The sequence below is a fragment of the Anopheles gambiae genome, chromosome 3 (genome assembly GCF_943734735.2).
Source record: "Anopheles gambiae chromosome 3, idAnoGambNW_F1_1, whole genome shotgun sequence".
Lineage (NCBI taxonomy): Eukaryota > Metazoa > Arthropoda > Insecta > Diptera > Culicidae > Anopheles > Anopheles gambiae.
Window position 1 is genome coordinate 97,632,613 of NC_064602.1, and position 13,548 is coordinate 97,646,160.

Genomic DNA, 13,548 nt, shown 5'->3' on the forward strand with positions numbered 1-13,548 from the left:
CGTTTCGCACGCATCCGCACGGCCGTCCCAATTTGGCCGGATAATCGCACACAACGCACAGCGATCCTTATCGATTGTCCTCCACCGGCAGCGATTGGCGACGTTTGCCGTTAGTTGGTTGGTGATAATAATTTATAAAATATTCTCGCACAAAATCTCGCCGCAAAAGAAAGAGGCAGGCTTGAGACTCGGTTTTGCTGTGTAACGCAGTAGATCTGTGGCTGTGTATGTGTCTGCGCGTGTTATCGGCAAAACATCTTGCCGGTGAATCCGATTTTGGTACGGCATTCCAGGACACGGAGCACGGACCAGAAAGCATTTAAACAAAACTGAAACAATTCGATTCGAGTGGGCATCATGGAATCGAAACCATCGATGCTGCCGTTTCATTTGCGATTTTCACCTGACATTCGTGCGCTTCTCCTCAAGCGGTGCCTAATTTATGCGCCTGATAAGACAATGACGATAAGCATAATATAAAGTCCGAATGGCAACGATCGGCCGGAGGCAGCAAAAAACGAAAAGCAGCCAAACGGGCCACATAAAGATGCACATCACATGAGCCCGCGATTCAATTCGCCCGTTCGTTCGATCGGCCGATGCTTACTTCCACCATTTCGTACGCGACGCGTGGATGTGGTGACGCTGTGCTGCAGCGCTTTGCCATTGCACTGTAGGCCGGGTCCGCGCAGGACAATCGAAGAAATGACATCCGAGCTCGAACCGGCCTGCCGGAGTCGAGGTACACCCCGTACACTCCGTTAATAACAATATATCGTTGGTGCTTCCTTTCAACTGTTTATTAGCTGAAAATGATAACCATTTCTGCGTCACAGTGAGCACCGGTAAGTGTGCACGCGGGGCAGCAAGCCGGTACATTAAGAGCTAAATTTATTTACTCGCTGATTTTGGTGTCGCAGTCGGCGGCGCAGTGGCGGAGGCGAATTACGCCCGCTTATCCGAGCGCGAGGAACTCTCCTATCCGGGGAAGCGATCGATGCAGCTATCCCGAGCAGAAGGGACCATCGTTTAACTGCGGATTGTCGCATTGGTAAGTCATTTTTCATCCAGCTCGATCGTCAGCAGCAGCAGCAGCAGCAGCAGTTGCGATAGTGCGCCGTTTTGGATTGAATGATAATGCGACCGGAGTTGATCGGTTTGGGTTACTGCAGCGTACGCTGGACTGGTGGCTGTTTCCTAGTGTGCGAAGGAAGATGGCTTGCTGGCGATAGTGGTCCGTTGCGTTGAAGTTATTTTCCAAAAAAGGATCCAATCTGGCTTCCCGATTGCCGAGAAAGCGTAGAAGCGTGATGGCTTATCAACTTCGGCAGCAGCGCATTAGGATTGGAGTGTGGCCAATAATGGTGATTTCGTTGCTTATCGGCCATCTTTCAAAGGTTTGAAATTAGATTTGCAAATGAAGCGTTCGCACAGGTGGATGTGTTGCTGGAGATAGTTTCGTCCAAATGTAGGAGTGAATTATACCATGGCATTGCAACTGTAAATTTCATGATCTTAGTACCCAAGACATTGAACAAATGCTGTAAAATATTTGAATAGCATGAACAATTATTAACTATTTTTGAAAGTCCAACATGTTCTCATAATACACCGTACTAAATTTAAATAAGTTAATTTTGTGATACAAATTGCATATCTTCAGGCGTTAAAGCGTGAAGAGAAGGATGTTCAACACATTTGAAACAGTCTTCCCAAACCCCTTAAGAACTTCTTTAGATGCTTCAAATATCTATAATAATCCTTGACATGATGAGCTCAGCAAGTCTGCGTACCATTCAGACTGCAGGCCATATTCCACCACCCATTATCCATCCATCAGTGCATCCTTCCATCAACTGATGCACTTCCTCGGTGCTCGATTAATTTGCCCCCATGCACTCAGCACAATTCACAGTGCAAGATGGTTTTACTACCGCGATAGTGGTCTAGTTTTTCTGCTCGTCTTCTCCTCGAGTGTGAGTTGAGGTTTTTCTTGTGCGGTTTGCTTGTGTAAAGCACGGCTGTGGTTAGGCCCAGGGTTTGTGGGACGGGTGGAAAGTTCAATTGAACATTGTTAGCCCGTTCAGTCCGTCATCTTCAAACGGACGGTGATGGAACGCTCGGACGCTTTATCCGTATCTCAGCTCTCGCGCGCGAGGCTAGTTGAGAGCCTCAGACCGCCGTTTGATTTACGAGCGCTCAATCTGACGTACGACTGGAATTATGACGCGATAAAGGGAGCGTGGTGGGGATCATATTTTAACCCGGCAAATAAAGTGACCCCTATCAGTGGTGGCCAAATGAACCATAACTGCTTCGCTAATGCATCGCTCGAAGTGGTGGTACCGAGCTTCGGCCCGCCCGGGGTACGCTCCCCGAGATTAGATTTAAAGAGTGCGCAAAACTTTAAGCGATAAAGTTAAGTACGAAACCGCAGACGACATCAACTTTCTTTGCACGTCGTTCTTAAGCTCGGGTCGAGCAGGGTTGGCCCCGGGTCGTTTGTTCGTTGCGCTGTAATAACAGGGGCGCTCATCGCTCTGTGCTTCATTCATTCTAAAGAGCCATCATTAGTGATAACCAACTACAAACTCCCGAAATGCATCCCAATTTGCCTGCAAAGCTGGGCTAATTAATTGGCACAAAATGAGACCACTCACACTCTTGCTCTGATCACTCTTCCGAACGCTCTGAGACGCTGCTAACGCGCACCACGTTCAAAAGCGGCAATGGGATAAGACCGTTCCAGTGTTGCAGCCAGCCAGATCGAGCTGAGCACACACACGTGCATCCAATTGTGGCAAGCACTTCCTGTACGCCTCCGGGTCACTCGGCATGAAGATGCTCGGTGCTTGCACCGCACGTAAGCTTGACGCAAACGACGAAGGTCGACATAATTTTAGGGGTCAACCAGTGAACGGCAAGCGGAAGGAATGAACTGAAGACGCCTCTTTTGGCGGACGGCTGTAGAGGGTCAGGAGACATGCAAAAGGGCAAACCGAAGCATGCGAAAGCGCATCCGTACGCTTATGATTACGATGATGACGATGATCATGATGATGATGATGATCGTGGAATGGTGGCAGCCGCCGTATCATGATGGAAAATTTGAGTAGAAAATTATCGTAATATATATATTCTTTTATGCGATCGTAATCAACGTCTTAAAGAGTGCATAAAGGTGTTACTTGCACAAGCGATCCGCTAAAGAAAAAGGGGCGAAAGGGTTCACCCTTTCGGTTGACTTGCTTTTTGTTTTTGTTTTTCGGACTTCGGAGCCAGCGATCATCCTCTCTGGAAACGAGACCAACCAACGTGTCGGGCAGGTCCAGAACTGTCCATCCGAACGCTTCTGCTGATATCTGATATCCAATCTCGATGGTGTGTGTATGTTTGACGCGCGTACGTTCCCCGGAAAGGAACGCAGCAGTGACCGGCTCGGCACTGACACTCTCGATCCTTGCGCCTTTTCCCATGCACCTTGCCGTACGCAGCGTGGCGATGATCGTGTCTTGTCATGTCCGCTTTGGGTTTGCAGCGGGCAGCAATTATGCGCCATGCAGCCCCACCGTTGCCATGATTATCGCACAGACGTGCACCGGGAGTCGTGGACAGTCGACGCACGCAGGGACGTAAGAGAAACAAATGGCCATGGGAAGCAATTACGCTTACCGCGAGTCGTTTTTCGCCCGCAGTCCGGAAAGATTTCAATTACCGCTTGTCTTTGGCGTTCTCTTGGAGCCATTGCGTTCGGGAGTCGTTGAACCGGGCGTGAACTGTTCAGCACTTTGGCAGAGGGTCGGTATGCTACTCCGCAGGAAGGCGGGAGACAGAGAGCGAAATTGGATCTGATGGATCGTGACAGGTAAAGAGAGTGTCATAATAGGTGTACTTGGGATGAGGTTTGCAGCATCTTGGCGAGGAATTTTGACCTACATTCAAAGAACTTCTTGGTAAAATGTTGTACCCCGAGAGGAATTTGCCAGTTTTTAGGCAACTTCTGTCAACTGCAATAACATCACATCACTTCTAGCATCTTTTTTCATATATTAGCACAAACCGATACTAACCACAAGTTATTCAGAAAACAAAGTGTTCTGTTTTTTTTTCTACTCCTCGGAGACACTTTGTCATGCTAGAAACACTTCCACCTTCACCCAACGCTAGTCAGCAACTCCCTCTCCGCAACAAATATGATGCGGCACCGCAGGCTACGAGGCGTAAGTGACCGCAATATTAATGGCACCGGTGTCAGAAACCAGCACATCATTTATTTTCACAATCAATCAAAACGCACTCCACCCGACCGACCCACGGTCGTTGCTGGCCGGCAGCGGTGGAGTTAGACTAGCCCGGAATAAATATTTACATTCTTATAAAAACACATTCCGAAATGGATGCCGTCCCTCGTGGTGGATCTGGTGGTCACTTTCTCCCTAAGGTTTGTTACGGTAAGGTGGAATGGAGAGAGGACTATAGAGGAAGGAGGGATCGCTAGCGCCCGATAAGGTGTCGTTTAACAAATTACGAAACGGCTGCGATGCTCGTAACCCAGGGACCCGAAGATTGAAGAGCCCACCGTGGACCCATACTGTGTATTTGTGTGTGTTTGGACTACCCTTTTAAGGGAGGTCGATGATTAATTCTTCCAGAACCCCCCAGCGGGAGGGAACGCTGAAAGGAAGGGGGATGGTTGGAAAAGTTGAAGCAATTATCAACTCCCCAAGAATGCTAATCAGTGAACCTCAGGAGGAATCGTTCGCTTATCGCCACTCTCGGGAGAGAAGTTCTCGACCCCGAACCTAGAGATCCCCTCGAGATCTCCAACACGGGTGAGTAGTTCGAGCGCCGTGTCCATTTTGCTAGCATTTTGCCCACCTTCCGTGCGCATCCTCCAAGGATCCTCTGGAGATGTCGTGGAGTTGCTGGGGATCTGTTTTGATTTTTATGTTTTAACGACCCCGGTGCAGATTGTGGAGGGTCGCGATGGCGCGTGGACCACTGCTGCCCTGGTTAGAGTGCGCGACCGGGCCATATTAGGCGAGGGCACCCATCAAGATGTGTGTGTTGATTAATGACATTGTTGTGTTGATTGTCTTAAGCACCTTTTTCGTCCCCAGGGGCGTGGTGTGGTCCACCGAAGTGTCTGTTGACACTGGAGGTTGTTGGAGGTTGTTAAATGTGTGTTTTCACGACAACCAACGGGTTTGTTTGCGCAAAAAAGACCCATAAAGAGAGAGAGAGAGCACGAGAGTGACAGAGGAGAAGAGAGCTTCGATTTGTTTGAGTGATGGTTGCTGGGTAGGGCACCGGCACCGGCTGCCAAGAGAGCAGAAGCAAACATATAATTTCACGAGTGAATAGAAGATGTGTTTGCTCGGTTGTTTAGTTTGAGTGGTTGACGAAGGAGAGATTTATCTTAAACAACGACAACAACAACAACAACAATGAACAACACGATCGTCCAGTGATCGTTGTTTGTTGGAAGAGCAGCGCCCAAAGCCGAACCGCTGAAGAGGTTGTCAAACATTTGGAGGAGCATTTTGGGGTAGAAGAAATTTATATTTGTAAACAGCAATCAATTGGTCGTAAAAATCCACCCCCCTCGGGAAACCCCATTCGCGAACGATTCGATTTAGATTCATGAAGCGTGATACCAGCAACATACATCATCGCCCCGCTCGCTCGTCACTCGGTCTAACGAGTTTTGATTATGCCATGCCAGTTCAGTTTTGGTTCGGTTTGGTTCGGTGCGCGCGAAAGCCGATCCAAACATGTCGCCGGATCCATATCTAATTGCAACTCTGGCGGAGCTCGTGACACATTTCTGTGAATGCGAGAAGACACTTCTACGGTGCACTTTCATTTCGCGATAGCGCAAAACATTCATCCAATGATTCCGATTCCTCCACCTTCCTCCCGAAAGTAGTAGTTCTGGGTAAATTGCAAAGAGCCAAAGGGAAGCATCACACTCCGGGCAGAACTACTGGGTATAACTCTTGTTAATGCCTATAAATTATCTTAATGAACATCTCACCTTGTCTGATAAAGTTACGGTTAAGGAAGCACGTCATGGCAGACAGCCAGAAATGGCACGCCCGTTGCAAACCGTGCAGAGAACGGCTGCCGGATCTTACATAACCCTGCCGTGGGAGGTGATGGCGCGCAAGAACCATCAACCGTTCTTGCTTTCGCTTCGTTTCGGCTCGTCTCCGGATCCAGTTGTGGAACAGTTTTCCAAGTTGGTGGAAAGAACTTTTTGCTGCTGCTTGTAGAGCCGGAGCTCAGATGTCCGCAGTTGGTCTAGCAACAAAAACGAATGGAGCAAATGCGAAGCAGAGGAGTAGGACGAACGCGTGGATCAAACGCGCGAAGGAGTTTACATCAAAAAGTTAAATTATTGCAAGCTGCCAGTGAAAGATGTCGCTCTTCCCGAAGGCTCTATTTATGCAATTTCTTCCGAGTGCATAGAAGGTTGCAAGATCGAGCAAAGAAGCGGAGGAGAGAAAAGAGGCAAAACGTGTTTTCGCTGATTTTTACAACCCGATTACTCTTAGCAGATTATGTCGCTGGCTTGTTGGAATCGGGCTGACTCGCTCGGCCTAGGATGCAGTTTCAGAATTTCTGTGACCAACAAAAAAAAAAACAACGGCTGGGAACAGGTTTCTGTTTTTCTTGTCGTAATCCGCCGTTGGGATCGTTGGCTTTGATTCGTGGGAGATTTTTGTCCCAAGACGCGTGGATGGGAATTGCCGGTCGGGGCGGAAATAGTCCATAAAATTGTGGATTTGCAAAAGTGGTCTGCTTTGATGGGTGATCTTAGATAACGCACCGGTGCATTCGGCTGACGTTCGATCGAGAGTGAAATATCGTTTGAATCGTTGCGTCTTCAAGGCTATTTTATCTGCGTGTGCGATTGCATGCTACTTTGATCTTTCAAACTGTTTGTTTAAATACGACTGTAAATAAAATCCTTATTACTTTCATTCCTCCAGCACATCAATCATTTAAAGGTCGCCAGCCCTCATTTGCTGCACTATCAAAACCGTTCGAAATATGATAATTTAATACATATTTTACTTCCACCATGGAGCATGATTCAGCAATTTTCAGCTCTTTGTTTTTGCGCTCCCATCAGCTCCCCAAACTCGGTCGAACTCCTTTCGCAAAGCGACCAAATCAAACTGCACAGCACATGTGAGAGGGTTAAGTGCATCTTCGGGCGGGCTGCACTCGCTGCACCAGCTTTTAAATTGCCCGTCAATTCGGCAGCAATCCGGACGAAAGCACAAAGCAAGTATTCTCCCTTACTGCATCGCCGTTCATTTATTTTTCATCCCAACCATCCATCATGGGATCGCGCTGAAATCCCGCAGTATCCATCCACCTTCCACCCGAAACCACAGACAGCGGCTTATGCTGAGACTGTTCCCGGTGCACCCAACAACCCTTCAAACTGATCCAATCCGACCAAGTGAGCACCCGGGAAAGAGAGAGAGAGCAAAAGAGAGTAACCCGATTCGATATAAATTCATAGTGAAATGAGCTGTCCAATAAATATTATTAAAAATTAATTGAAATTCTATCTGTCGGATTTTATTTGCGGATTGCTGTATGCTCGCCGTGTCGCCGTTTCGCTCGTGGCGTTCACCCGTTCAGCCTCTGGGTGGCCATGCCGCGAGAATGCCGCACTCACGCAGCAGGTGGGACCTCGGGACGTCCTTTTTTTCCTGCCTTGGTTTGAATTGCTGTCAGGTTGTGCCGTGTGCGTCGTTTCGGGTGAAACAGCGCGCAGAAAATGAAGCACAACAACAGCGAAAAGTGAAAACGGGAAGCGACAAGCTTTCGATCAATATATCCGCAGAAATACGTGCAAACATTCCTCCCCAATCCCGATCGACACACGCGCTTCCTTCCCGGCGAGCTGTTGCATTACTGTTTACTGTTGTTGTTTATTGATCTCGCGCCTTGCCAGTTTGCGTGTAAAACGGTGTTTCTCACCTTACTGGAAATTGAATCTCACCTCAGGTGAAAAAAAAAATTGTTCAAATTTGCTCGCGCGGACAGAGGATTCGTCGTTTTTTTTGTGAAATGACTCATTTGCGCACAATTGTTTGGAGGTATATCACTCTGTTTGCTGCAAAAGCGTGAACTTATTGCCCTTATTTTACCTCCTTGCTGCACACCATACACGCAATCCTTCGCTTTAAAGAGCACAGAGAAGCTTTTAATGCGTTATCACACCCTGTCCGGGCGACGAAAACTCCAATCCATTGCGCAAATGGCCAACGTGCGACACACGGCGATACGCGTTATCCGCGGGACATGGAAGTATCACACCCGAAAGCGCAAACACACCGACACAGACGGGGAACGTCGTTTCGTCGCTTCAGCTCGATTGGAATAAAGATCACATTTTATTCACACCGACCTGCAAACGGAAACCGAAAGCACGCTCGTTGACATTTAAATAATCAGCTCCCAGCCAGGCTGTGGCCCGGAAACGGAAGGTAACATGGGCTACACGGGTGGAAGGATATCATCATCGCCATGTGCACTTGGATGCGTTTTGCCTGCTGGGTAGGGTGTCGCTTGCTTTATGCGGGCCCAGAGTGTGTTTTTATTTCTGCTGCGCCACCGTGAACCCACACGCGGTTTTGCCGTGTTCGTTTAACGCAATGTCCTAGAGGCGCTTGGAAGGTGATTTGAGCATCACATTGGTGAAGTCATTTTTTGGAGAGGATTTACAATTTAAAATAATATTACATTATGTTTCAAGAGAGTCGTTGGAGTCGTTTGATCAAATTTAGTTGCAAGACATTAAAAGTATATTTTGTTCCTCGTTCAGCTTCTAGCGCTTTTGACAAACGTACTGCTCCACTCCAAATCACAGTCATTTCTATTTTCGCTCAATCGTACTCTCTTGGCTCGTTGAAATTCACACAACATTGCACTTTTACCATCATGCGCAAGAGATCGCCACCATTACAAATCAACCGATGCACCCTTGTGCCGTCTCCAAAAACGCCGTACACGAGAGAGTAAGCAACAAAAAGCAATCACAAACCAACAAGGGGAGGTTAAAAAGCAAAATTTTATCCTTTTATTCGAACCTCTCCCGAGCGTTGTCGATAATGATGCGCCAGACTGGAAACATTTCCCAGCAGTGACAGGCCCACTCGTGTGTCCAATGAATCGAACCAGCGGAACAGCGTGTATACGAGTACGTACTGCACCGAATGATAATAATGGTGAGCTGAAGCGGAAACGAAACTGTAGCGCATCACCAGCACCGTATCCATTAAACCAGACTGATTTGAGCGCCTGCTGGATGGCTGAATGGCTCTGTAAGGGTCGAGTTTGAACGAGTTAAAACCGATTTTCGACTTCATGCAGCGCTCTAAGGATACGCGTCAAGCTCCGACTGGCACGGGGGAATCGCGGATTGCCGAGAAGACGGTCTGCCCACGTTCACTCCGTCGAGCGTCAACATTTCATTCTGTGTCGATAAACTTTTGATTGATTTTCGATGTAGGCCTCACCACCTTGCTGTGTTTTGCGTGTGCGTTGGCGAACGGAAAGGACATTTACGACGCTCACCCTTGAACTTGAGCAGTATGTGCCTTTGATAAGACAGCACAAGTAGGAGCGTACGGGTTTCATGGGAGTTAGGTGAAAAAGAAATTTATCGAACCGTCATGGGCCACGACATACGAGCTTAAGTGCTTTTTGTGATGTTCGCTTTGATGCTTCAAGATGTTTTGGGACCTCTTGTCTCTGTTTGATTGTGTCAAATCAAGAGCGTTATTTTGAACGTTTCATGCCGATCGTCGCTGTTTATATTCCAGTTTTTGAATTCTGATGATAATTTCTTACTCCAAAACCTCACTTCACCTAAAACATGCGAAAAACATTTGCATTCCGCTCATTAAAAAGCGATTAAACTCTTTCCAAACGTCTCGATCGCCTCAAGCCTTGCTTATCTGACCAGTGAATCGCTACAAAAGCGTCTCCTCACTTTGTTCTTGCAGTAAGACAATGCACAACAAGAATATGAGGATCTTTCTGGCGGTGTTAACAGTTCTTACGCCCGACTAAATGGCCTGAATTGTGCTCTCGTTTTGGGTGTTAATGCAGACAAAGGTGCAGCTTGGGTGCGTTGCACATGCATGCAATACGCTCATCAGGCGTCACTAATTGACGGGCCGATTTTAGGAGAGATCATTCTGCTTATGCCGATTGTTGCAAATTCGCAGTTCGCATTGTCTGGTTCTGGGTGCCTGCTTTTTTGTGGGAGATATTCGGAACGCAAAGATTAAAACGAGACGCATTAAATGTAATTAATAAGAGATTAGTCGGTTTATGGTACCGGATGATTGAAATACTAAATTCATCCGGAAAAAATACACAAAAACCCCCTAAGCTAAACGTCTCTATTGCTTCCCGAACGTCACGCAATCTGCAGTATAAAACTTTCATCGCACACAATCTTCGGTCATTCCGCTCCAAAACTAGACAATAAAGCTGATAAAATAACACCTCATTATCGTAACTATGATGAGGTCGGGAAATTATCACACAAGATCCGCCGTTACAAAGCAAACAATAAGCCGCGTGCTAAGCGGCCCACAATCCATCGCTGAAAATTATACAAAACTGACAGCAGCGAAACGGTAGCGGAATTGGAGTGGGAGGGGGGAGTGCAGTTTCCATTACATCATCGCGCACCCACTCTCGCTCGCGTTTGTGCGTCGCATATTTTCGGCTCGGGCTGTGGGAGCCGGCAATCGAATTTTCCGTTAGCAAATCACAGCACTCTGGCTTGATTTTATGCGATTGCATAAGAACAAACGCAAACACCGCAACATTAAAGCAAAACTTTTGCTTTCTCAGCCGTAAACTGCCAAACGAGACGCCGGGTTTGGAGTTTTGAAGGCCTTGTTCCGCCCGCTAATGAGCGTTAAAACGGTAGCGAAAAACACGAAAACTGTAGCTTAAAAGTGACGGTGTGCACTTCCCATTGCACCATGGGTGCCTGGGTGCCTATGGTTGCTGTCTTTGAGGTTTACAAAACTCTTCACGGTACCCTTTAATTACTGTCTTTGGTAGTGGTGGCGGTTTCGTTTGTTTTAAGAAGCCACTATCTGGGCTCACCTCTTATTAAACAGTTGATGGATTATGTGACACTTTGCTGTACACTCTATCATTTTCACTACAAACGATTGTGAATGTGCCGGAGGCATTTGATAAGCACACAATTAATGGGTCCCTCGATAGCCACGGAAGAGCAAAGCACACTGGCAAAGCATTGCATCACTGCAGCATCCGTTTTTTCCAATACAGTATTTTTAATAAATTGTTTCTTGTCCCATGAGGTTGGGCGATGTTGGTTTCTCGTGCTGCTAGAAACGGCGCAGTATGACCACTCATCGTTCGCTCGTGGTCCACGGTAATGGTGATAAATATTGGCAGGAGAGTGAAGCAACGAGAAACGAGCCTGGAAGCGTACCACAGCGGTAGCTAGAGTCGTTCCGGAAGAATGCATCAATAACCCCAATGCAGTCGATGGCGTCAAACTGCATCCCTTGGGAGACTTGCGAGCGAGCGAAAGGAAGGAAGAAATTGCAAAGAGTGTACACACTACTCAATGCAGTCACTTGCCGGCAACCTTGCCGGTCCCAGAGTGTATCGTAATGATACTGCGCTTTTTTCGTGGTGGATTAGCGTCAACCCCTTTTCTCCACAGTCGATTATCACCATACCCGCCAGAGTACAGCATCATCCTCGCTGCAACACACGGAGCGCATCAAACTCCCTCGGGAGGGTGAAAGAAAGTGTGGTGCAAAACTGTGCTGCAGCAGCACACCGCCCGAATTCTGTCCCAAGGTGGATTTTTTGCTGGCGCTAGCGCAGCCCAACAAGTGTTGTGATGTCATCGGAAAAAGAGCTTCTTCGCAAAAGGGTTCAGCATGAGTGGCGAAAAGTAAGGCGCAAACTCATGTTGGTGATGAACTAGAACCGGCTCTTGCCTTCGGTTCGAAAAGTCAAGCTACTCGCTCCATGTGGTGTAAATGCATTATGCTTTTAATGTTGCCTTTCAGACGCTGTTGTCTTTGGCCAGTGTTCAGAGTCAGTGTTTTCTTGGAGCTGGTGGTGATGGGGAAGTTTTGCAAAAAGTAATCAACAAGTTGTACGATGATTTATGAAGAACGTTTACACTCTCTTCGACCAACACTATTATGGTCAGTTTTGCTCAGGATGATGTAAAGTTTGTAGAAGCGTTGCTGGTGTGCTGATCTTGTGTGTCGATGCAACTGAGCGGAGCAGTGAAAGAAGTCTAATGTTGCTCTTCTTATTCTCTCTAGGTCTGATCCGATAACACTAAGAAATAGCTGAAATTCCTCATCCAGCTCGCCGATACCCAGACATGCAAGCCTAGGATGAACAGAAACGACTGATGCTCCGATAGGCACTTTCGTATTAATAACAGCTCAAAACATGGCGTGATGTGTCCCGTCCGGGTCCGGGATAATATATGGTCCGTGTCGCGGGTGTGGTTTGCGCTCCAAACTCTCGATTTTCAAATCTCCGTCCTGGAATCGAAAGCCACAAGCCCGAGTGGGTTGAAAACGGGAGGGAAGCCGTTAAAAGGACCTAGAACAGAAGTCAAACCAGTAACCTCGATAGTCACGATAGCGATCGAGTGAGACACACGACGCATGCGACAATTAATCTTGTTCGTTTTCTATTCGTCGCCTCTGACTTCTGCGTAGCGCTGGTAGAGAGCCTCAACTACCACGTAACCTTAGAAACGCAGCGCACAGGAAATGGCATCCCGAAACGCGCCCAATAGTTTGAAGATCGTGGCAGGTAAGTCCGTACGCTCGTGTAGCTCATAAATTACGCCACTAGCACCACGGCCACCGCCACCAGCAGTGGCCAGCAATGTTGCGGGGGCTTTTTTATTCTGTCTCGACCAAACACCTCGAACCATTCTAGCGGCTCTGGAGGAACACTGTCGCCGCAGGTAGAGAGAACGACGACGAACCAAGAACAGATCGAACCAGGCTGATTAGCGCAGCGCGCGGGCACGCAATCGTGGTGTAGAATGCTTTTAATTATTTCATTAATTAAATGTCTCTCCCGCGCGTAAAGTGGGAAGGATCGAGGCACGAGAACGCTGCCGGTGGTCCATCGATCGTTGACGAACTCGGCTCCAAGCAGAGTGAGTGGGAAAACAGTTGCTCCAAAGCAAACACTGCTATCCTTTCGGTGTAAGCGTGGTGTGCATTTGATAGCCCAACGCGAGGGTCGTTCCTCGGTGCTTGTTTCGATGTTCGAGTCGAAAGTGACTTCCGAACATGCTGGGTGGGTGGTGAGTTTATTTCCTTTTTTTTATCTGTTCGTTCTTAAATTCCCGATCACTATCGCCAAGGCCCGTTCGCACACAAACCTCCACTGTCGCATAACTGGATGTAATTGAAGATTGTCCACTGATCCGATCGAACAAACGAAACGAGCTTACTTTACGAGCTTTCACTTCATATT

At 47.7% G+C, this 13,548-nt stretch overlaps 1 protein-coding gene across 9 annotated transcripts in view; it reads left to right on the forward strand.

Annotated features, from left to right (window-relative positions):
- The window catches only part of LOC4577473 (CLIP domain-containing serine protease B4-like), a 196,583-nt gene that overhangs the window by 127,152 nt on the left and 55,883 nt on the right, over positions 1-13,548 (forward strand). The window contains exon 7 of one of the 9 annotated variants that reach the window (XM_001238272.2): positions 12,366-12,870. The exons of the other annotated variants lie outside the window; for them this stretch is intronic. Coding sequence (XP_001238273.2) covers positions 12,828-12,870 — 43 coding nt within the window. The 5' untranslated portion in view covers positions 12,366-12,827. The remainder of the gene's footprint in view (positions 1-12,365; positions 12,871-13,548) is intronic. 9 annotated transcript variants of the gene reach the window in all.